Source organism: Phoca vitulina, unplaced genomic scaffold (genome assembly GCF_004348235.1).
Source record: "Phoca vitulina isolate PV1807 unplaced genomic scaffold, GSC_HSeal_1.0 scaffold53, whole genome shotgun sequence".
Taxonomy (NCBI): Eukaryota; Metazoa; Chordata; class Mammalia; order Carnivora; family Phocidae; genus Phoca; species Phoca vitulina.
This window is the reverse complement of record NW_022589756.1, coordinates 2,248,165-2,270,150: the sequence shown is the minus strand read 5'-3', so window position 1 is coordinate 2,270,150 and position 21,986 is coordinate 2,248,165. Positions and strand designations below refer to the sequence as shown.

At 57.0% G+C, this 21,986-nt stretch overlaps 2 protein-coding genes across 3 annotated transcripts; both read left to right on the top strand.

Moving 5' to 3' along the window:
* The first annotated feature begins 4,055 nt into the window (after positions 1 to 4,055).
* Positions 4,056 to 14,285, top strand: LGI3 (leucine rich repeat LGI family member 3). Its single transcript, XM_032389139.1, has 8 exons — positions 4,056 to 4,498; positions 5,378 to 5,449; positions 6,278 to 6,349; positions 6,688 to 6,759; positions 6,855 to 6,926; positions 7,530 to 7,699; positions 7,850 to 8,014; positions 10,114 to 14,285. Exons 1-8 carry the CDS (start codon positions 4,293 to 4,295, stop codon positions 10,929 to 10,931), a joined length of 1,647 nt encoding a protein of 548 aa, XP_032245030.1. The 5' UTR covers positions 4,056 to 4,292; the 3' UTR covers positions 10,932 to 14,285.
* A 1,273-nt stretch (positions 14,286 to 15,558) lies between these two features.
* Positions 15,559 to 19,593, top strand: REEP4 (receptor accessory protein 4). 2 transcript variants are annotated; one of them, XM_032389134.1, is made up of 8 exons: positions 15,559 to 16,078; positions 16,887 to 16,959; positions 17,341 to 17,417; positions 17,503 to 17,623; positions 18,034 to 18,147; positions 18,538 to 18,673; positions 18,834 to 18,988; positions 19,079 to 19,593. In XM_032389134.1, exons 1-8 carry the CDS (start codon positions 16,047 to 16,049, stop codon positions 19,145 to 19,147), a joined length of 777 nt encoding a protein of 258 aa, XP_032245025.1. In that variant the 5' UTR covers positions 15,559 to 16,046; the 3' UTR covers positions 19,148 to 19,593. The 2 variants fall into 2 exon arrangements, with proteins under 2 accessions (XP_032245025.1, XP_032245024.1); XM_032389133.1 differs by lacking the exon at positions 15,559 to 16,078 and having other exon boundaries at positions 16,720 to 16,959.
* Positions 19,594 to 21,986: the final 2,393 nt, after the last annotated feature.

Below are 21,986 nucleotides of genomic sequence, written 5' to 3'. Positions count from 1 at the left end.
GTCTCTACGGTGCCTTTCCCTTGGAACTTTCTAAGTGTCTAAGTCAGAGCCCCACCCTCACTCCTCTGGGCCTAACTCCCTTAGCCTCCTGATACTTAAGCTCCAACACTTCACCCCAGTTCCTGTCCCTGGCCTGGGGGCTCCCTTACACCTTGGCCCTGCCCTTCAATCATGAGCTGGCCCCCAGCTCTCCAGCCCTGGAGGGTTGCCCTGTCCCCACGAGGACCTCCTCTTCAGCAGGAGAGCCTTCAGCCTCCAGGTTGCACAACAGCATGGCATCTGAGCTGAGAGTGCCTGAGAAGCTCAGGGAAGGAGAGAGGGGAGGGGAGGGAGTGTTTGCTCCCACCACCCTCCTCACCACCACCCCCACTGCCCCTTTAAATATTTGCTGAAACCTCTAGCAGCAAGTGTCCTAGGAGCAGTGGGGGGGGGGGGGGTCCAGGGAGGAGGGGGAGGCATCCTCCTCTCAACTGTGTGCAGCCTCCGCTGGGGTATGCAGGTGCCAGATGTAGGAGACAGCTGCCTGTGCTGCCCACCCCTGCCCGCCCCCAGCGCGCCCACTTCCGCCCCGGGTTGTCCTGGCAACGCTGCGATTGATTGGCTGACTCACACGCACTGGGCCTGAGCCAGGTGGGCAGCGGGCCAGCAGGAGAGCCAGGGAGGACTGCAAGCATCTCGGGGTCCCTGCGGGCATCTCAGGGGGCCGCATGGTCCAGCTGTGGAGCTTGTTCTGAACGGGCACTGTGTGTAGGGCTTGCCATCATCAGCTGGTGCTGAGAAAGGAGTCTCTCTTGGAAAGAATCCTCTGCTCTCTCAGGTCCTCAGTCTCCCCTGCAGGCTGCCCTTTGGCTGTAATTCTCACAAGCTTTGTGGTTTTTCTTTTCTTTTTCTTTTTCTTCCACTTGTTTTTGCCTGTTTGGAAGTTTGGGAAAGAAGGTTGCCCTCAAGTTTCATAAGGGGAGTTCAGATGCTAGCACCAACCCCTCTGGCACTGACCCAGTAGAGGTCTTGGGGTCCTCATCTTCGTTTTCAGGAAACGAGGAGGGACCTTTAGCTGGGCATGGATAGCTGTCCCCCGCCCCCCCTGCCCCCCTCCCCCCACCCCACACCAGCCCTCTGCTGCAGACTTCTCACATCTTGGCCTTTACTTAGGCCGTTTCTCCCTCCTGGAAATCCCACCTTCGATGCCTCTCCACCTCTCCGAGTGCCATCAGCCCTACAAGGCCAGGCAAGAGCCAATGGCAGCTGCCCCACCACCTCACTGGCCCAGGCTACGGGGCCCCCTCCCTCCTCCAAAATCTCCTGGCCTCCTGCTGCCCTTTCACCTGCCATTTAGCATGCACTGCTGTTCTCATCAGCTATGTGGGAGTTTTCGTTGCCCTATCTTCCCTGGGACTGGCCCTGAGACCATGCTTTCCTGAGGTTTCTTTGTACCTGCTGCAGGGCAAGGAGCACGACACAGCCAACATGTAATTATATTCAAGGATAGGATGGTCACCAAACATGAAGGGGCTCCAGGTGAGCGGTCAAGAGTTCATTTCTTCAGCATGTGGAGGTCTTGCTGCTTCACTGGCCAGCTCTGGGACCCTGAATGAATCCGTCTTTCTGCCTTTCCAGGCTTGAGTGTGTTCAACTGTGAAATGGGACTAGTCTGCCTATCCTGTCCCCCTCTCCAAGCTGTTGTGAAGATCCAATGACATCATCAATCCAATCATCATGATTATCATCATCTACTTCATCCCCCAAAACACCTCTTCTCGCTAGCTGAGAATAGGGCCCAGACTCCCCCTTTCTGTCTGTCTCTGGGCTAAATCCCTCTGGGAGAACTGTAGGTGATGCAGAGCCACCCCTTCTATGTGAGCCTCTTCTTTTCCCCCTTCCAGCTCCTCAGCTGCAGGGGCTGGGACAAGATTCACTCTGCCCTTTGTGCGCTGGGCAGAGCCGTGCCAGGGACGGGTGGGGATGGTACCCAGCTGCCCCGGCCGCCCTCCCCACCCCCATTGCTTGTCTTCCCTCACGCTGGCATACAGAGAGCTGCACGGGCAGCTGGATGGGCAGTGGCAAGTGAGCATCAGACGGACGGGGCATCCCTGCTTGAGAGAACATGGACAGACGTAAGCTCCAATCAGAGAAGCCCCTGCTGGCAGAGGCTGGGGACAGCTGGGGACACATCTTAAACCCAGTGATCTCAGTTTCCTGGCCTGATATGGAAAGAACACTAGACTGGGAGCCCATTCACCTGACTTCCAGGCTCCCCTGGTCCTGTACCCCCGAACTTTTGGCACAGTCAATCCCGCACACAGACCCCCCCAGGGAGGTAACAGCGGAGAGCAGCAGTTCTCAAACATTTTGGTTTCAGGACCCCTTAACATTCTTAAAAAATTTGGAGGACCCCAAAGAGCTTTTGTTTATGTGGGTTATAGCTATTGATATTTACCATATGGATATTTACTGAGAAATTGAAAAGGGTTAATTAATTAATTAATTAATGAAATTGCAATAATAAACCCATTCTATGTTTTAAGATAAATAACACAAATTTTAAAAAATTATTTTACAAAGCAAAAAATTAGACAAGAGTGTCATTGTTTACATTTTTGCAAATCTCTTTATTTTTTTAAATATTTATTTATTTAGAGAGAGAGAGAGCACGAGCAGAGGGAGGGACAGAGGGAGAAGGAGAGAATCCTCAAGCAGACCCCCTGCTGAGCGCTGAGCCCCCCCCCACAGGGCTCGATCCCAGGACCCTGAGATCATGACCTGAGCCAAAATCAACTTAACCAACTGAGCCACCCAGGTACCCCTTGCAAATCTCTTTAATTTCTGGCTTAGTAAGAAGATACATCATGTAGCCTCTGGACAATTCCAGGGTATTTTCGTGAGAGTGTGAAAGTGAAAAAGTAAAATTAAGTTTTAACATTCTTAGGACAATTGTTTTGACCTCAGTGACTCCCTGGAAGGTTCTCCTGGACTCCCTGGACCACATTTTGGAAACCCCTGGTATAGAAGTATGACCGTGGGGGCGCCTGGGTGGCTCAGTCGGTTAAGTATCTGCCTTTGGCTCAGGTCATGATCCCAGGTTCCTGGGATCGGGTAAGATGTTGGGCTCCCTGCTCAGTGGGGAGCCTGCTTCTCCCTCTGCCTGCCATTCTCCCTGCCTGTGCTCTCTCTCTCAAATAAATTTAAAAAAAAAAAATCTTAAAAAAAAAAAAAAGGAGTATGACTATGAACTTTGGAGTTGGGCAGAGTGGGTTGAAATCCCTGTTCTGTCCCTTTCTTTGGGTACTACCAGCCTCACCTCTCTTATCTGTAAAAAGGGATTCATATCATCCACCTTAAAAGTTTGGAAGGATTAAGTACATAGAATACACAACACACAGTAGATGTGACATCAAGCTGGGCTGCTTTCCTCTTAGTTTGGGCCTCAGTTTCCTCATTTGTGACAAAGAGCTGGACTGGAAAACATCCAGGGCTCTACCCAGCTTCAACAGTCCGTGGTTGGGTAGGGAGAGATGTTCCAGAATTCCACACACTCCCACTCCAACTCAGTGACAAACATTTCCCTTTTCAGCTCACAGAGACACAAAGGCACATTCTGTTCACTGGCTCGTGGACACACATGTGAACACAGCTACACACACATGTCGCTGATGACACACCCATGAACTCTTGTTTAGAGGATGTGTCCCCCTGAGGGCCACGACAGAGGGACAGGCACACAGAGGCACGTGGATCCACAATGCAGAAATGCCCCCACCAGGCGATAGGGGCCTGAGTGCAAGGGGCCGTGCAGACGCGGAGGAGGCACATGCACACCTCGCACACCTGCACTCACGACAGCCTCCCTGGGTGCCGGACATGCAAGCAGACGGCCCCCCGGAGACCCGAGGCCGCTGCTAGGGCGCACAGCGGCCAGGGCCGCAACCACTCCTTTCTCGGGCTACTCCCAGCCCGGGACTCCCCTCACCCCCGCCCTGCGCCCTGCGCCCTCCGCCCTCCGCCCTGCGCGCGCCCCCGCCGCAGTCCGCGTCCGCGTCCGCCGGTCAGCCCGCGCTCGGCTCCGGGCCCGCGCAGCTCTCCCTGCCGGCGCGCGAGAACGAGCAGGGGAGGGGACGGAGCCGGCGCCCGAGGGCTGGAGGAGTCCGCTCTCCGAAGCGGGCGGCCGGGCCCCTAGCTGCGGCAGCAGCCGGCGGCGGCGGCGGCGGCCGGGAGGTGCCAGCCCGCGCTGGGTGGCGGAGAGCTCGCGGGGCGGGGGCTGCGGCCGGTGGTCCGCGAACGAGCTTGCAGGCAGCATGGCGGGGCTGCGGGCCAGGCGGGGCTCCGGGCTCCGGCTGCTGGCGCTGTCCGCGCTCGGCTTCTGCCTGATGCTGCAAGTCAGTGCCAAGAGGCCCCCCAAGACGCCCCCCTGCCCGCCCAGCTGCTCTTGCACCAGGGACACCGCCTTCTGCGTGGACTCTAAGGCAGTACCCAGGAACCTGCCCTCCGAGGTCATCTCTCTGTGAGTGTCCTGCCCTGGCTTGGGAGGTGGGGGAGCGGAGAGAGGGAGCAAGGCAAGAGCCCTCTGCGAGTGGATGCATGCTCCCCCTCTACAAAGTGTGGGGGGCAGGAGGACTCCAGGGGTCCTCAGGATTGGAGATTCAAGGCATCAGCAGGGCAGGGAGTTCTGTAGTCATGCAGGCTCAGCAACCATGGCTGGGGAAAACAGGAGTTTATGGCCAAGAATGAATCATCACCACCATCAGCATTGGTGAGACCTACTGTGTGCAGGGTTCCGGCCATGGGGGGAGGGGTTGTTTACAAGAGCATGTGGGCCCCTGCCTGTGATGTCACACCAAGGGCAGAAAGGCTTCTTGTGGGGGGGAGGGGTAGAAGTGACATGCACCCGCACAGAGCCCTGGCACCGGGCAGCCGCCTTCCACTGGTCTTCCATCCACTTTGCACTGGGCCAGCCAGCCTGTCGCTTGCAGTAAATGGCCTCAGGGACTAGATGGGCTGTGCGGTCCTTGAGAGCAGGATACTAATCCCCCACCCCCATCCCAGTGCCCCATCCCTCAACAGCACCCAGCACACGGTGGGTGTTGGGATGGTCTTGAAGGTGTGGGTACTGGAACCTTCTTTTGGCGGAAGGGGAAGCTCAGCCGGCGGCCCCTGGTGCTCAGGGATGCAGGGCGGGGGGGGGGGGGGGGGTGATGAAGGAAGGCAATGATTTTTTCATAAAGAGAAGAGAAGGGTAGCCCCAGATAGGGGGCCTGGGCTGGTGAAATGGGGAGTGTCCAGGCTAAGTGTGTGTAGAACCATTGCCCTGTTCACCTTGTGTGCCCTTCCACCCCCAGTCCCTGCATAGTCCCCACAGCACTGACTCCCCTGTCCCCTGCAGGACGCTGGTGAATGCTGCCTTCTCGGAGATCCAGGATGGAGCATTTTCCCACCTGCCACTGCTACAGTTCCTGTAAGGACAGGGCCTTGGGGTAGGGCAGGTAGGGGGTGGGGCAGTGGAAGGGGACAGACCCTGGACTGGGGAGAGGCGAGCAAATGCACGTAGCCATAGCCATCGTAGGTGAAGATGCAGGTGTCCCTTACTTTTGCTGGCCAGGAGAGCCACAAAAGGTGGAGCGGCATAGAGTCAGGAAGGGTGCAGGGAGCAGCAGTGGGGAGAAGGAAGGAGGGGGTTGCATGCAAAAGCCAAGAGTGGGTGTTTGGGGCCCAATTAGGAATGGAGACCCAAAGGAATTGGGTGCAGTAGCTTGGGCTGGTGCCAGAAGGTGGACACGGCAGGGGAGAGGGGTCATCTTAGAGACAGCTGACCCCAGGGATCAAGATTTGAAGAAAGAGCTGGGGGTCAAAAGGGAGGGAAGTGGGGGGTGTGGAATTTTAACAGTGGCTGTTTCTGTTTGAAGCCCCAGTCGCAGGAGAGAGTGCCTTTGAGTTACCCCAACTCCTTTTCACCACGGGTTACCCTCAAACTCACCAGCAGTCTGAGAGGGACTGAGTGAGCTGGGGTGAGGGAGGGAGACAGACAGTGGAGATGGAGACAGAGACAGAGACACAGTGGGGTGACAGGAGAGATCTGCCCCTGACTGTTTCTACCCTTGAAGCAAAAAGCTTCTGGGCCCAGAACAGGCTCCTGGCTGGTCTTGCTGCCGCGCGGCTCTGGGGTCCCAAGGTGGGGCAGCAGGGCCCCGGGACTGTGAGGAAGCCCCAGGGTGAGGCCGCAGGCTGGGGGGCTGGCACAGTGGGCACACCCTCGGAAGCTCTAATTCCCCCTCTGTCTCTCCAGGTTACTCAACTCCAACAAGTTTACTCTGATCGGAGACAACGCCTTCACAGGACTGTCGCACCTGCAGTACCTGTGTGTGGCAAGGAGTGGGGAACTGGGAACCAGAAGGGAGGAGGGAGCCCGGCCTGGGTGGGCTGAGAGGGCAGGTTGAATGAGGAAGGCTGGGGGAAGGGGGGGAACGGGGAGGGAGAGCCCTTGAATCCTCTGACTGCAGGACCCAAGCAGAGGGTCATTTCATCCATCCCTCTGCCTAAACTATCCTGCCCGGATGCCCGGTCACCACAGGCTTCATGTCACCAGAATCAGAATGGAAACCTGTCTCAGGACCATGGGCAGGAATCTAGGTGGGGCAGAGGGAAATAGCTCTGGGATACTGAGTGGCATCTAAGACAAATTCTCATTGTCTCCAGCTTCATTGAGAACAATGACATCTGGGCACTATCCAAGTTTACCTTCAGAGGACTCAAGTCTTTGACACACCTGTGAGTACATCATGGATACACACACATGGGACCCAAACCCCGCATCTCCTGTGGCCTTTGGCCTCAGTCAGGTGACCCAGGGGTCTCTCTTGCAGATCACTGGCCAACAATAACCTGCAGACACTGCCTAGAGACATCTTTCGGCCCCTGGACATCCTGAGTGACTTGTAAGGCTGAGCCCTACCTCTTTCGACAATGCCACAGAGGGGTGCATCTCAGGAGAGGGTGGTGTGGGAGCTAGAATTGGGAAGATCCTAAGGTCTTCAGAAGCTGGGAAGGCTTGGGTTTGGGGACGCCTCCTAGAAGGAGATACACAACGTATATGTATATGTTTCTTAAACATGTGCTTTTTAAATGCATGTTTGATTTGAATGTACATTAAAGTCCTATAGCATAGCCACAATCATTAATCAGTATTTACACAAGGAAAAAAAAACAACAACAAGAACCCAGGATTGTGGAAGGTTTGAAGGAACTGAGATGCCACATAGTTTAACAGGTTATACCCTGCAAAAGGCACCTGACCCAGGAGGCCAGTAGGGACTGAAACTCGGCCCCTACTCTGCTGGCCAAGCACATGTCCATGGGGGTGCATCTAGCCCGAGGGGAACTTTTCTCTAATCTGTGCAAAGATGCCATGTGAGCAGCGAGGAGCAGCCTTGATTATACCCACTTCCAAAAGCCTAGAGAGTCGGAGGCGGGGGGGCGGGGGGTAGAGCCGCTGGGAGCCTATTCATCTCTGGGTTCCCTCCATCCCCCTCACGATCCAGGGACCTGCGGGGCAACTCGCTCAACTGCGACTGCAAGGTGAAGTGGCTGGTGGAGTGGCTGGCGCACACCAACACCACGGTGGCCCCCATCTACTGCGCCAGCCCACCCCGCTTCCAAGAGCACAAGGTGCAGGACTTGCCACTGCGGGAGTTTGACTGCATCACCACGGGTAGGAGGTGCCCCCCCCCCCCCCACCGCAGGCCTCCCCAGGGCAGCTCCTGGAAGCAATCCCAGCCTCCGCCTTGCCAGTCCAGCAGCCCTTACCCCCCAACAAGCTCTTACCCTTCTTCTTCCCACCCCTCACCTCTCGTCCCTGCAGATTTCGTGCTGTACCAGACCCTGTCCTTCCCAGCGGTGTCAGCCGAGCCCTTCCTCTACTCCAGCGACCTCTATTTGGCTCTGGCCCAGCCAGGTGCCAGTGCTTGCACTGTCCTCAAGTGGGACTATGTGGAACGGCAGCTTCGAGATTATGATAGAATCCCAGGTACCTACCCCCGGCCTGGCTGTGGTGGCCCCCACAATGCACTGGGCTCCATTGTTCCTCCCCATTGAGTTCCTAGGGGTAGAGGCAGAGATGAGACATGGTCTCTGCCCATAATAACTTTCCAGTCTTTGGGGAGAGGCCAATACATACACAGAGAACATCCATATAATAGGTGGGTATGAGGAGGGAGATATGAATATGATGCTCTGGGACCACAAAGGAGAGGCCTACCCTGGGCAATCAAGGAAGTCTTCCTGGTGGAGGGGATGCCTGAGCTGAGTCTTGAAGGGTGGGGGAGGGTCAGAGGTGATGCCTAAGTGCCTGGCTTAAGTACTGGGTGGTGCCAGTGAACCAAGAAGGAGATAAGAGTGGCTAGTGAGCTCAATTTGGGATCCACTGAATTTGAGCTGAGTCTAGAAGGCCGAGGGAGACTTAGCTCAGAGAAAAAATGTCGGAAGGGTATTCTGACAGCGAGAACAGTATGAGCAAATTCAAGAAGGTATGCAACAGCTTAGTGCATGAGTGCGTGCATGCGTAAACCACAAGCAGCTCATATGACTACGGCATAAGGTTCAAGGTGGAAAGAGGCAGATGAGACCCAAGAGACATGAGGACCAGGTCACAGTCAGGCTTTGAGCAGAGTGTGTTAAACAAACCAACCAGTATTTTAGCACACTCTCTCTGTATAGAGTGTGGTGAGTGGCTTGGCATGGGACAAGACATGTGGGCACACTGTTAGGGGGATGTGCTGGAGCATGGACTGGGGCAACAGAGGTGGGGATGGAGAGAGAGATTTAGAATGGAGGAGTGAACTGACACAAGAGGAAACAGAAAATTTAAATTACCCTGCATCTCTGAAATAATTTGAAGTCTTTATAAAAAAGAAACCCTTCCCACAAAAGAAGACTCCAGGGCCAGATGGTCTCCCTGGTAAATTCTAGAAAACATTTACAGAAGAAATAATAGCAATCCTACACAAACTGTATTAGAAAGCAGAAGGGAGGGTTGACGGCACTTGGGACTGATCAGCTGTGGGTGAGTGAGGGACAGGGAGGTGTTGGGGATGGCTCCAGATTTCTGGATGGGGTGACTGGGTGGAGTCACAAACAGAAATTGAGAACACAGAGGAGGAGGAGGAGCAGGTTTGGAGGGCAGATATGTGCCCAGTCATGGCCAGATGGAGTTTGAGGTGCTCTTGGGGGTGTGGGCATGGAGGGTCTGAGCTGCAGCTTGGGAGCTGGGGGATCATGAGTATCTGGGCAGGTGGAACAAGGCTGTGGAAGGGCTTTGGGGTGACTGCCAGAGCCCTGGGGTTCAGCATGGGCTTTCTTGGGGGGAGAGGTGGAGAGGAGGAGGGTGGGCAAAGCAGTGCTGGGAAGGAGGAGAGGAGAGGTAATAATTAGGGACACCAGGACGGGTGAAGAGTGTGGCCCCGTGTGCTTCAGGTGCCTGAGAAGGGGTAAGATCAATCTGGTTGTTGAGCAAAAGTACATTCGTGCGGACATCTTGTACATAAAAGCCCCTTCAAAAGTGGGAATTCTTAGGATAACGTGTTTTCATACACAACTATACAAACATCAAATTGTCATTGTATGTACCTTGGCTCTATCACCTGGCTATGGATGGGCTCAGACTCTTCCTTCTTCTGCTGCCTGGCATCTGGCCAGCCACGTAGCTTTGGGCAAGTCCCTTAGACTCTGAGCCTACTTGTTTCCATGTGAAATGGGCAAAATAATAGGATTCATTTCAGAGTGATTAATTGAGGCAATCTGTTCACACTTAGCACAGGGACTTCACAGAACAAAAATTCAGTAATCGACATTATGGATAAACAACTGGTCAATATCTAGGGACACCTATTTTGTGCTCAGTGTCAGCTGATATTTAAACCCTGGGGGCAAGGGTGGAGGGAGAGTGATGCTGAGACAGATTATTAGCTGGGAAAAGCGGATGAAGTTCAGTGAGAGGGATACTGTAGCAGAGAGCCTTAGTCCTGGGCCAGGGTTGGAGGGGAGTGGCCCCCTTTCCCAGGGGCGTGGCATGCGGCGGGGCCGGGGTTGCCTGACCCTGCCTGATGCTGCTTCTCTCCATCCTGGCAGCCCCCTCTGCCGTGCACTGCAAGCCCATGGTGGTGGACAGCCAGCTGTACGTGGTTGTGGCCCAGCTGTTCGGGGGCTCTTATATTTACCACTGGGACCCCAACACCACACGCTTCACCAAGCTGCAGGACATCGACCCGCAGCGCGTGCGCAAGCCCAACGACCTCGAGGCTTTCCGCATCGACGGCGACTGGTACTTTGCCGTGGCCGACAGCTCCAAGGCGGGTGCCACCAGCCTCTACCGCTGGCACCAGAATGGCTTCTACTCCCACCAGGCCCTGCACGCCTGGCACCGTGACACTGACCTGGAGTTTGTGGATGGCGAGGGCAAGCCACGGTTGATTGTGTCTAGCAGCTCCCAGGCGCCTGTCATCTATCAGTGGAGCCGCACCCAGAAGCAGTTTGTGGCCCAGGGCGAGGTGCCCCAGGTGCCTGATGCCCAGGCCGTGAAACACTTCCGTGCTGGTCGCGACAGCTACCTGTGTCTCAGCCGCTACATCGGCGACTCTAAGATCCTGCGCTGGGAGGGCAGCCGCTTCTCTGAAGTGCAGGCTCTGCCCTCCAGGGGCTCCCTGGCCATGCAGCCCTTCCTCGTGGGCGGCCGCCGCTACCTGGCGCTGGGGAGTGACTTCTCCTTCACGCAGATCTACCAGTGGGACGAGGGGCGCCAAAAGTTCGTGCGGTTCCAGGAGCTGGCTGTGCAGGCCCCTCGGGCCTTCTGCTACATGCCTGCTGGGGACGCCCACCTGCTCCTGGCCCCCAGCTTCAAGGGACAGACGCTCGTGTACCGACACATTGTGGTGGATCTCAGTGCCTAGAGGGGTACCGAGCCTCTGGGTGCCCGGGCGGCCCCTGGAGGCTGAATAGAAGTCTCTGTGAGCAGCATGTGTGCCCGTGTGAAGACACGTAACCAACCTGCATACATGGCCCCGCAGACAGCCCCCTCGCCCCCCCCCCGCCATGAGCAGGGGCACACACTGTGGGCAGGCCCCGGGGAGACACTCATACCGTAGTTGTCATCAGCATGGAGACTTGTAGGTGTGCCAGGCAACCCAGCGGCCCTGTGCCCTCTCATACGTGGACATCTGCCAACCCCACACTCTACCCGAAGACCACCCCCCTCCTTGATCTGCTGCTTTCCCCCGACTCTGGCCCCAGGGGAGGAGTATGGGGGGGCAGAACCACCCCCTCCCGTTTTTCAGCTTAGCTTTCCTATTCTCTGGTCTCTCCTGTTGGTGCTCCGGGTGTCTGTTTACCTGCTCATGCTCAGCACGGCAGCCCGCGGCCACATCCTTCACGCTGCTGGGCTCACTCACCCGCGCTATGCTCCTTCTGCATGCACACATGGACGCTGATGGACACCCTCAGTTACACACACACACCCGCTGACTCTCCCATTTCTGTGTGCACACATGCAGATTCAGTGCGGCCTAAAGAGGCTCTCCTTCATCACCTTGACTCTCTTCTTAGAGAAGGCACATGGTACCTGCCCTCCTCGGCTCATCCCTGGTGTGCCCACCCTGTAGCTCATAAGGATGGGAATGGTGGTGCGAGCCTCTGGGCACAAGCTTGATCTCCTGGGGGCAAAGCCCCTCTGCCCAAAGCAATAACAAAGCAGACCCTGAGTTCTTCTTAGGGCCCTCTCTCTTCTCACTGGAGTTTCCTGCTCTGACTTTGAATCCAGCTCACCTGTGGACGGGAGACCACCCAGATAAAAGCCTTTCAGCTTTTCTTTACTGTGACCGCCCCAGCTTCAGACCATCCCCTGGTTCAGCCCCGCCTTTGGAATGTGGACCTTGAGCAGTGTAGGCTCTGTGAGGTGGGTCCAAGAGCTGGCCGAGCCAGGGCCCCAGCAAGCACCCGAGCCAACTGGGCAGGAGGGCTAGAGAGCATCTTGGGGATCCCGGGACCTCTCCAATCCACAGAGGCAGGGCCCAGGAGCATTGCCTCCTAGTGCAAGCTGAGTGGTGGAGGGGGTGAGGGTCCGGTAGAAGCAGCACGTGGGAGCCAAGCTCCTGCTGCCCTCTGCTGTGTGCTGGCAATAGCTCGGAGCGGCAAGGCCAGCGGAGAAGGCGTGGGGTGAGGTGGGCAAACTTCCCTGTGCCCAGACTGTGGAGGGCCTACTGGGGCAGGATGCCCAGGGGTGCTTGGGGGCAGTGTTATGACTCACTGCTGCAAATAAAAATTTCCCACCCCATTGCTGGCTCTCAGGTGTCCAACGGCTGCGGTCACAGGCCGCCGTTTCATTCAGAACAGAGCCAAGGCTGTGCTGTCTGTCCCTGCTGTTCCCAGGCAGCCAGCATTAGCCTTCAGACCTCCTTCTTCCTTGCTCTCTTTCGGAAGAGCAAGTGGGTACCCCACGGTCAGCTGGTGCTGGGGTCAGGAGTTCACGATGATGACACTCGGGTGTGGAGCAAGTGTGACTAGTCTCTACCACCTGGGGCTGACTCATAGCCCAATTGTTCCTTCCTGGAGATCACAGTCTTGGGGCCCACTGAGACTGGGCTCTGTCCCTCCGTCAGGTCAACTCCCACCAACATGGCCAAAGACAAGCTCAGCAGTCCCTCCACTCCTCTCCCCTCCGTTCCATTGCAGATAGCCCTTGCCCTAGGTGTGAGATTTCGAGCGAGTCCACTGATTTCCCTAGCCCTCAGTTTCTCCTTCTGTAAAGTAGACACTAAAATCTACTCTGTCAGTTCTTGATCCTGCCACTTTGCGGCAGGGGCGGGCTCAACCATGATACTTAGCCCATTTGTATCTCCATTTTTCTCATCTGTAAAATGTGGATAATCAAGATACCTAGCTGACAGAGTTAGTGTGAGATTTAAATGCATGAACTATATGATACATTCACATATGGAAAGCTGTGGAATAGTGTGTCTGACACAGCATTGTGACTACGGTCTTTAGGACTCTGTGCGGTGCCGAGGTGGCTCAGAGAAGGGTGCTTGGTGGGAAAGGAGGAGGTCGGTCTTTGGGGAGAACTGCTGTCTGTGGACTAGGGCTCCTCACCCATCAGTCTCAGAGCGCCTGGGCCCTCTGTCTGTCCTGTAGCGGCAGCTGCACCCCCCAAGCCTGCCCCTGACCACCCCCTCACAATGCGGAATCTCACGGGTGCGGTGTCTGGACTTGCACCTCTTCCAACCACATTCGTGTGCTCTTGGCTTAGCAGATGCCCCTCAGGCCCCCCAGCCACACTGGCCTGCTTTTGCAAATGGGGAATGGGCCCTCAGGCTGTGCCAGGGAGAAGTTGCTGGGGGAAGTGGGTTGAGTGTCCCAGACACGTCGGTACGCTGTTGCCTGGTGGAAAGATAAACATTCTGTCACTCTCCCTGGGACTCCTAGCGGTGGGAGACACTTCTCCCCTTGAATGCCCAGCTTTCTGCACATGGGGAATGAAGCCTGCTGTATGCCTGCCTGGTCACCTGCTCTGGGGGTCATCCGTGTGTCCAGAGAGTTGCTTAGCAACCCAGTGTAGCTGGGTGACTGTGTCAACATCTCACGGCCAAAGGCCATGAGAGACAGAGTCCTCTCACTCTGCACCCCTCAGCTCCCAGCCACATGCCCCTCCACGCTGAGTCCTGCTCTCGGGAGCAGACCTCTGATGTCCCGTAGAGTCTCTAAGTGCAGTCATCAGGACCAGGAGTCTCCATGTGAGAGACCTTCCCCATGGGGATGGTCTTAAAGTGGGCACAGGAGAGCTCTTCACCAGCAAGTGGGGGTAGATGCTTATGTCAGGTCAGGTGACTCTGGAAGGCAGCCAGGGAGGAGGTGATTCTGCAGCGGGTACCAAAGGACCCAAGGTGCACATGCACATAGTGAGCCCAGGCACTCTTACCTCCTGAGGAACGGGTGTTCCTTCCCTCTTCTGCAGCCCCCGCTCCTCCTGAGCCCGCCCCCATGGGTCAATCACATCCTTCTGCTCCCAGGAGACAAGGATGTGTCTCCTCAGTTAAGCTTGACTTTCACCTCTATCACAATGTCGTGCCTAGAGATGGGTGGTGGGACTCTAGCCCTAGGAGTCTCTTGTTCTTCCAACATAGGGTAGGAGTGAGGTCCAGTGTGAGGGGGTGGTTAGATGGGAAGAGGGAGGCCTCAGGGGAGTTTCTCCTGTGGGTCAGTTTCACTGCTAGCTCTCACACCCAACAACACCAATAAAATGGATGATAGTAATTAAGACTACATAATTACCTCGTGTTTATTTATTCCCAGGAAGCCTCCTTTCCCTGGCCCCCATCATTACCTATTCCATCCTTTCAGTAGGTGATGGGTGTTAACTATGGCTCTAATAAAAAGCAGTAACTGTCCAAGTTTCCCATCCGCATGGCTCTGGGTAACTCTGATGTCTCCTTCACCTCAGCCCTGTGAAGCAGAGGGGAGGCTGCGCAGGGTGCAGAGGCATGGTCCCCATTGTCAGAGGGAGGAATGAGGCACTATGCAGAAGAGATTCAAAGAATGCAGTCCTACATGCAAAGTTCTAGAAGCAACAAAGCTTGCCTTCTCCTTCGAGCCTCCCACCTTCTTCCCCCTATACATCTGCCCCTAGAGGAGCTTCTCTGTTCCCTCTCCCCTTCCTGGGCCTTGCTCAGAAGACTGATCAAGCCAAGCATTCACCCATCACCCACCCATCAGCCAGCAACCAATGTGGCCCAGGGAATATATTTCCTAAATGGTAAAAAAAGAAAGGGGGGGGGGTAGGGAGGATCTTTGTAAAGGTCAAGACCTTGCATACAAAAATTAGCTACAAAGTGGCACTTGTCGATAGGATTCAGCTCTCAGGGATGTTTGTGCTCTTGACTCACAGGAAAAGGTGGAACTTCAAACTTCTGGTGAAGAAGAAAGGGGGGTGGCTGGGGGCTCTGCCCAGAATCTCTCAAATCATCACGGTCAGCCCACCAGATATGCGGGGTATAGAGAGGTATCCCAGAGAGAAGTCAACTCCTGAAACCCACTCTTCAGGGTGAGTCTCATGGGAGTGATGAGTCCCTCAGGTTCCCTCTCCTACTTCTTCCCGCTCTCACTCTAGGTCAACTCAGCGTCCTTGAGGCGCTTACGCATCTCCTGACCCAGTGCTGCAAGACCTGGATCTGTTGGCGCTCAGCCAAGCCTCCTTCCACTTGTGCGTGAGCCTGGAAGCGGGGTCCTGCACCCATCCCATGCCTTTTCCCATTTTACCTAAGGGAAAGACGAGGTAAAGGGGGAAGCCAGGTTAGAGCCGCGAAAACTCTGGACTCCGAGTTTCCTTCGTTTCCTCCTCCCCACCTTTTTTGTTGCCGTTTCCCACCCCCTAATCTTTCCAATTAGGGCGGCTACTCAACCTAATGGGCCCCATCCACGGGCAGGAGGCGCATCGCCCCTTTAAGGGGCAGGCCCCTGGCTTCCTTGACCTCGCCCCGCCCCCTCCGCGGCCGTACTGCGCTTGCGCCAAGCGCCGGCGACCAGGGGTTGGGCAGAGCCTAGTTCCGTGCAACTTTCAAGTGAGTTGCAAACTCCGCCCCGTGGCCGGTACCGGTGGCCGGGCACCCTGAGACCGCGGGGACCCGAACGAGCGAAGGCCGTGACCGCCACCCGCCGCCCGGGACCCGCAGCAGCGCCACGGCGAGAGCCGAACATCTGGTTCCCCGCAGAAGGAAGTGCGGGGCTGAGCCGTAACTGCCCCGGAGCGCGGCGGGGCGGAAGAACGTGCCCGCCCTTACCCGCTCCCAAGTCGGTTCCTTCGAGCCCCGGCCTCCTCGCCTCAGCCCACGGGTCTCCCCACTCTTCAGGCTCTGCGCACTGCGCAGTTAGGGGGCGGCGGGCTCCGCCTCTGCCAAGGGGCAGCCCGAGCGCCCCTCTGGTTCCCGCACTTCCACTGATTATCCCATCCCAGCCCCGCGTGAGCGTCCCCCTGGTCATCTTCTGTGGGGGTTCCCCCTTCGTCCCGAGGCTGCAGGATGGTGTCCTGGATGATCTGTCGCCTGGTGGTGTGAGTATGGCTGCTTTCATACACCTCTACCCCCAGGAACCAGACCGCACCTGAGGTGGAAGATGGGAACGTCTAGTGGGAAAGGGGGCTTTCTGTGCTTTGTCACAGCTCCCTCAACACTCACCACAAGGGTTAACGGACCTGCGGGCCTGCACGTGCCATCGGGCACCCTTGCTTGTTCTCCACCCCCAAAGCCTCCTTGGCTCATGGCGACCCCTGCCGCAGTCCCACACACTGCAGACAGGCGTGTGGGACAGAGGCCCTCACGCCAGCCTGCAGCCCCTTAGCAAACACAAGGTGGTGTGGCACGTTGTGGGCGGAGATTCCAGGTGCCTACTTCCCATCTGAGCAGTCACATGACTCACCACCCTGGCCTCAGCCTCCCCACTCTGTCCTCCTCTCACCGTCTAGTATTCCAAAGCTGGCTCCAATATTCCTGTCTGCAACCTGGCAGTGCCAGGTCTGGTGGCCTTAGCCTGATTGCATGTCCATGGGAGGGGACCGCCTGGTGCTCTCACCAGCTCCAAAGCCTGCCTCCCACCCGCCTGTGTGTGGCTGTGTGTGCTCCTGCTCAATCATGCACCCATAGGCCACTGGTGCAGGCCTGGGCAGGCTTGGGGTGTTTGTAAACAGCAGGGTGGGGAGGTGGCCTCCAGGGCACTGACTCAGGCACAGGTTGTGCAAGCCAAGCGGGAAGAACAGGATCGGCCCTTGCCACTTCACCCCTGGGAGGGAGGTGGCCACCTGGTGGGGGGCAGGAGGACATGATGCCCCTCATACTCCCCTTCTGTTTTATGGGCTCTTCTAGGTTGGTGTTTGGGATGCTGTACCCAGCTTATGCTTCCTACAAGGCTGTGAAGACCAAGAACATTCGTGAATATGTGAGTGTGACTGTGGGCAGGAGGGTTTGGTTTAGATTGGGTGGGACGACAACCTTGGGAGTATGGTAGGACTTGGCAAGGTGGGGAGGGTCTGAACTGGCCTCCCCTTCCTCCGGGGCGTAAGCAGGTGGCATATCCTAAGCAGAGTGGGTGCGGTTGGAAGGCAGGCTATTGGGGTGCCTGTGCAGAATCGTGTGGGTGAAGCTTCTTGGGGGTGGGTACAGAGATGAGTGGCAGTTTCTCAGAGGCAACTCTCTAGGGCCAGCCAGGTGCCGGGAGAATGCAGCAGGACAGGCTCTCTGGAATCTCTGGGTCAGCCTGGGACAGGGGAGTTGGCTCTGCAGGCTCAGCTGTTGGCCTCTGACCCCCCCTACCCCCCAGGTCCGGTGGATGATGTACTGGATAGTCTTTGCACTGTTCATGGCCGTGGAGACCTTCACAGACATCTTTATTTCCTGGTATGCATGCAGGGGGTCTGCGGGCGGTGGGCAGGTGACAGCCCACTCTCAGCCTGGCTGACCTTGCCGCCCTGTGCTCTGACAGGTTCCCTTTCTACTACGAGATCAAAATGGCCTTTGTGCTGTGGTTGCTATCACCTTACACCAAAGGGGCCAGCCTGCTTTACCGCAAGTTTGTCCACCCATCCTTGTCCCGTCATGAGAAGGTACTCTGGGGGGAGTCAGGGAGGGAAACATAGGGGTGGGTGTGAAGGAAGGGGCCCTGGACTCGGGCTCAGGACGCTGGGTGATAATCTGAGTCCTGCTGCCGTTTTGCTGTGGGACCTTGACAGAAACTAGCCTTCTTCCTCTCTCGTGATGATCGGATGGGAGCACATGTGAATGACCATTTGAGAGTGTGAAACACCAGCTGGAAGTTGTTTCGGGGATGGTGGGAGGAGGATGCGCGTGGTCACTCATGGAGGTGTGGGAATGGGTGGGTGGGGAGCCCTGCTCCGCGTGGTTGCCAGTGCCCTGTAGGTCGGGGTGGGCAGGGGGGCGTGGTCCGCAGCACAGGAGTGACTCAACTGTCCAGCTGAACTCCCCCCCCCCCCCCCCACTTCCCCGTCCTCCGCAGGAGATTGACACCTGCATCGTGCAGGCCAAGGAGCGCAGCTATGAGACGGTGCTCAGCTTTGGGAGACGGGGCCTCAACATTGCTGCTTCAGCCGCTGTGCAGGCTGCCACCAAGGTGCCCTGGGTCCCAGCCTCCCAGCAGCCCTCCCACTCCCAGTGCCTTTTGGGGGCGTCCAGCTCTCTGTCAGGGAGCCGAGAGAAAGCACCTGAGCATGCCAGGGAACAGGGTGAGGGGTGACGGGTGGGGTGTTGGCAGGAGGATGGAGCTGGAAGTTCAGACTTCCCTGGCTGGGACAGTGATCATGAGCCGTTGGTCCTGCTCTCTGGGCCTTCATTTCCTGTTGGTGCCACAAAGGCATCAGGCTAGAAGGTAACTGAGCTGCTTTCAGTCCTGAGGCCTGGGCCCCTTCATTTCCCTGAGCAGCTGCCCTGGCTCAGCCCCCTTCCTGCTAGGACCCCCTGCGCCATCCCTCCAGGTGACGTGGTGGCTCCCTGGCCCTTGCAGAGTCAGGGCGCACTGGCCGGAAGGCTGCGAAGCTTCTCCATGCAGGACCTGCGCTCCATCCCTGATGCCCCTGCCCCCGCCTACCAGGATCCCCTCTACCTGGAGGACCAAGTACCTTGCCGCAGGCCGCCCATCGGTGAGTGGGAGAGAAATCCGGCGCTGTTTGTTCCAAGGGGGATGCGGCTTCCGTGCAAGCCGTGGCTTCCCCAGCGGTTAGAAGGCCTGGCTTGGCTCGAGGCCTTCAGACTATGGAAATGCCCAGCTTTGCCTCCCCGGCCTCCCCCTCCTCTATACAGGGTACCGGGCAGGGGGCCTGCAGGACAGCGACACCGACGATGAGTGTTGGTCAGACACAGAGGCAGTTCCCCAGCCACCCAGCCGGCCCAGAGAGAAGCCTCTCGGCCGCAGCCAGAGCCTGCGTGTGGTCAAGAGGAAGCCGCCGGTGCGGGAGGTCAGTGGCAAGGAAGGCGCGAGGGAGGTGGGCTGTCCAGGCGCTCGGGCCTAGACCTCCTCAGGTGGTACCTGCTCTCTCCCCCCCCAGGGCACCACCTCGCGCTCCCTGAAGGTTCGGACAAGGAAAAAGACCATTTCTTCAGACATGAACAGCTAGGGTCTGCAGAGCCTGGTCTAATCTGACCTCTTGCCTTATGGGGCGCTGGGGGCTGTTTGGAGGGGACCTCTGGCTGCACGTCTGACCTGCCTACACCAGCTGCTCAGGCTCTATCCTCCTGGCTCCTGGTGTCGTTAAGGGCCAGGTGCTGCTGGGGCCATGCACAGGGCTATACCTGTAACGTACCAAAGCAGGCTGGGCCCAGGATTCTATTTATTGTCTTTCTCATCCTTCTACCCTCCCGGGTGTGTGGGACCAGAGTCCTTCCCAAACCTTTGCAAGTGAGACCAAAAGTCCACCCAGCTGTGTTCATTCCTTCCTGTCCTTCAAAGTACTTGACAGCCTCCTCCAAGGCCTTGTGTGTGTGTGTGTAGGTGTATGTCCTGGTTGTATGTTTTGTGTTGGTGAATGAGGTCAGGTTTATGCATGTTTTGGTAAATAAACACATAGAAGTGTTCTGTTTGTCCTGGTTTGTATTCCTGGTGCTCACAGCACACATTATTAAACAGCCTGCTGTAGGTCAGTCCGGGCCTAGGATGGGGGCTAAAAGGACAGACAGACTGCCAGAAGGACCCAGTCTTCTGGGAGAGGTAGCCATTGACATATAGTTGTGATGTGGCAAGTACTGTCACAGGAAGCTCTTGGAGACTTCTGAGAACACAGATGGGAGACTGGGGGGGCGGGCACCCCTGCGTGGGGTCAGAGTCTAAGACTATAGTCAGGAGGAGATGGGGTTGGACCTTGATGGGAAGTAGAAGCCAGTGGGAGCAGAGGTGTGGAGGGAACTCAGGCAGCACAGTAATCTCATGGGGATTAGCTGGAGCTGTAAACAGATTAGGCCTGGGGAGGCCAACTTCCTCCATGGGCCCGTGGGGGTCTCTAGGGGGGGGTCCCTAGACCAGCTGCAGGGGTCGAGTTCCTGTCAACACCCAGGTTGGCGTTGGGAGCATTGCACCTCTTCAGAGCGGCCGCGAGAGGGCAGCAGCTGCCAGGGTCTGGGCTGCCCCTAGCTTCCAGGTCAAGGAGGGCGGGGTTGGGAGGCTGGCCAGAGCCCTGCCCGAGAGGGGCCTGACCGCTGGCTGGCTGGCTGGCTGGCTGGCTGGCTCGCTGGCTGGCTGGAGAGACATGCAGAATTCTGGCCTGGCCTTCAGTGGCCCTCTCTGCTGCTCCTTCCTGTTGTTTGTGGTCAGTGGTCCTGTCTGCCCCATCCACGGAGTCTCCCCTGTTCTGAGACCCAGGCTCTCCCTACTCTACTCCCTGGGGCAGCCCGTGCTGGCTTTGCCCCCTCCGGCCCCTGGGTGCTGGTCTCACCACAATGTCCCAGGGCTGCTCCCCTCAGCCACCCCGTGCCTGCGCTTCCTTCCCACTTTTGATTAAGCAAAGAGGTGGGTGGGAAGAGGGGAAATACAGTGGTAACCCTGAGTGACCTGAGGAGTATGGATTAACTCTTGGTGTGGGGATTATCTGGGTTTTATTTGGGGAAGGCACTTAATCGGCTGGGGTGGTTTAGCTCCTCACTTATTGGTGTTGAGTGACTTCCTATCTAGGCCTTCCCTTGCATCATGGTGTTGCCTCATCTCTTCATTTATTCACTCAAAAAATCTCTGTTGAGTATCTCCCAGGTGCCGGGCATGTTTCGAGATACTCAGGATGCAGAGTCTAGGAATGGCTAGCACCTAGGACGTGACTACCCAGCAGGTGCTGCTCTAAGCCCCTAACATACAGTCACTGAATCTTCACAACAACCTCCTGAGGCAGGTACTATTATTATAACACTCCTTTACAAATGGGAAGACGGGCACTGAGAGGACAGGTGATCTGCCCGAGGTTACACAGCTCACGCCAATAAATGGCAGAACTCGTCTTTGAACCGGGCAGTGTGGCTCCAGAGTCGGTGTGCTTGACCGCTGTGCAGGACGAGATGAGGCAAGGAGGAGACGGACCTGGATCGAATATCGGTCGTGCACCTGGCCTTGCGCTGGGCATTTTCTAGAGATGGTCTCCTTGACTCCTCCTGACGAGCCTGTGGGTAGGGCTTAGACCCATTTCACAGATGGAAAAACGGAGACTTGGAGAGGTGAAGCAACTTGTTCCCGTCGTGCTGCCTGTGCGTGGGGGCCCTGTCTCACAAGGCAAGCTGGCCCAGAAGTTGCTGTGGCAGACGTGGAATGGCAGGACCCACACCCCTGAGCTGGGGGTGCACAACAGAGGAGTGTGCGAATGGGCAAATGAGACATGAGCTCAGAGGAAGGGGGCACTGGGGGAGGCCTGAAGCTATGGGGTGTTGAGGGAGCTGGAGCTTCACCTGCCCTGATTCCTAGAATGGGCTTTAGAATGGGCTGCAGGGTCCCTTGGGCCCCTGGGCAGAAATGGTGACACTTTTCTCAGGCACAAGATGTTCACCTCCCCCGGCCCCCCACCTCCTCGCTAGCCTGGCTGCCCCACAGCTGCTGCCTTTTCTGACTCCTGAGCGCTCTTGTTCACTCGTTCATCCACGTCGGCCCTCGGGCCTTTGCTCCAGCGGTATGAATCTCCCACCCTCTGAACAGCCCCCATAGCCTTCCTTACAGACCTGCTTTCTCCAAGAAGCCTCTCTGACTTGCCAACCCCTCCCCAAGCTCCCAAGGCTCCCGATCTCTGGCCTGCTCCCCAGACCTGGGTACACCATGGGCTGTGCTGGTCTGCCCATCGCCCTTCCCTCCCCTCCCAGCTGGCCTCCCCTAGACCTCACTTGCTTTGTATTCACCACCTCGTCAGCCCAGACTGTCTCATAGCTCCATGCTGTTCCCCTGACCTGATCTTCTGCTTCTACCTAACGCTCTGTCCTATTCCTATGTGC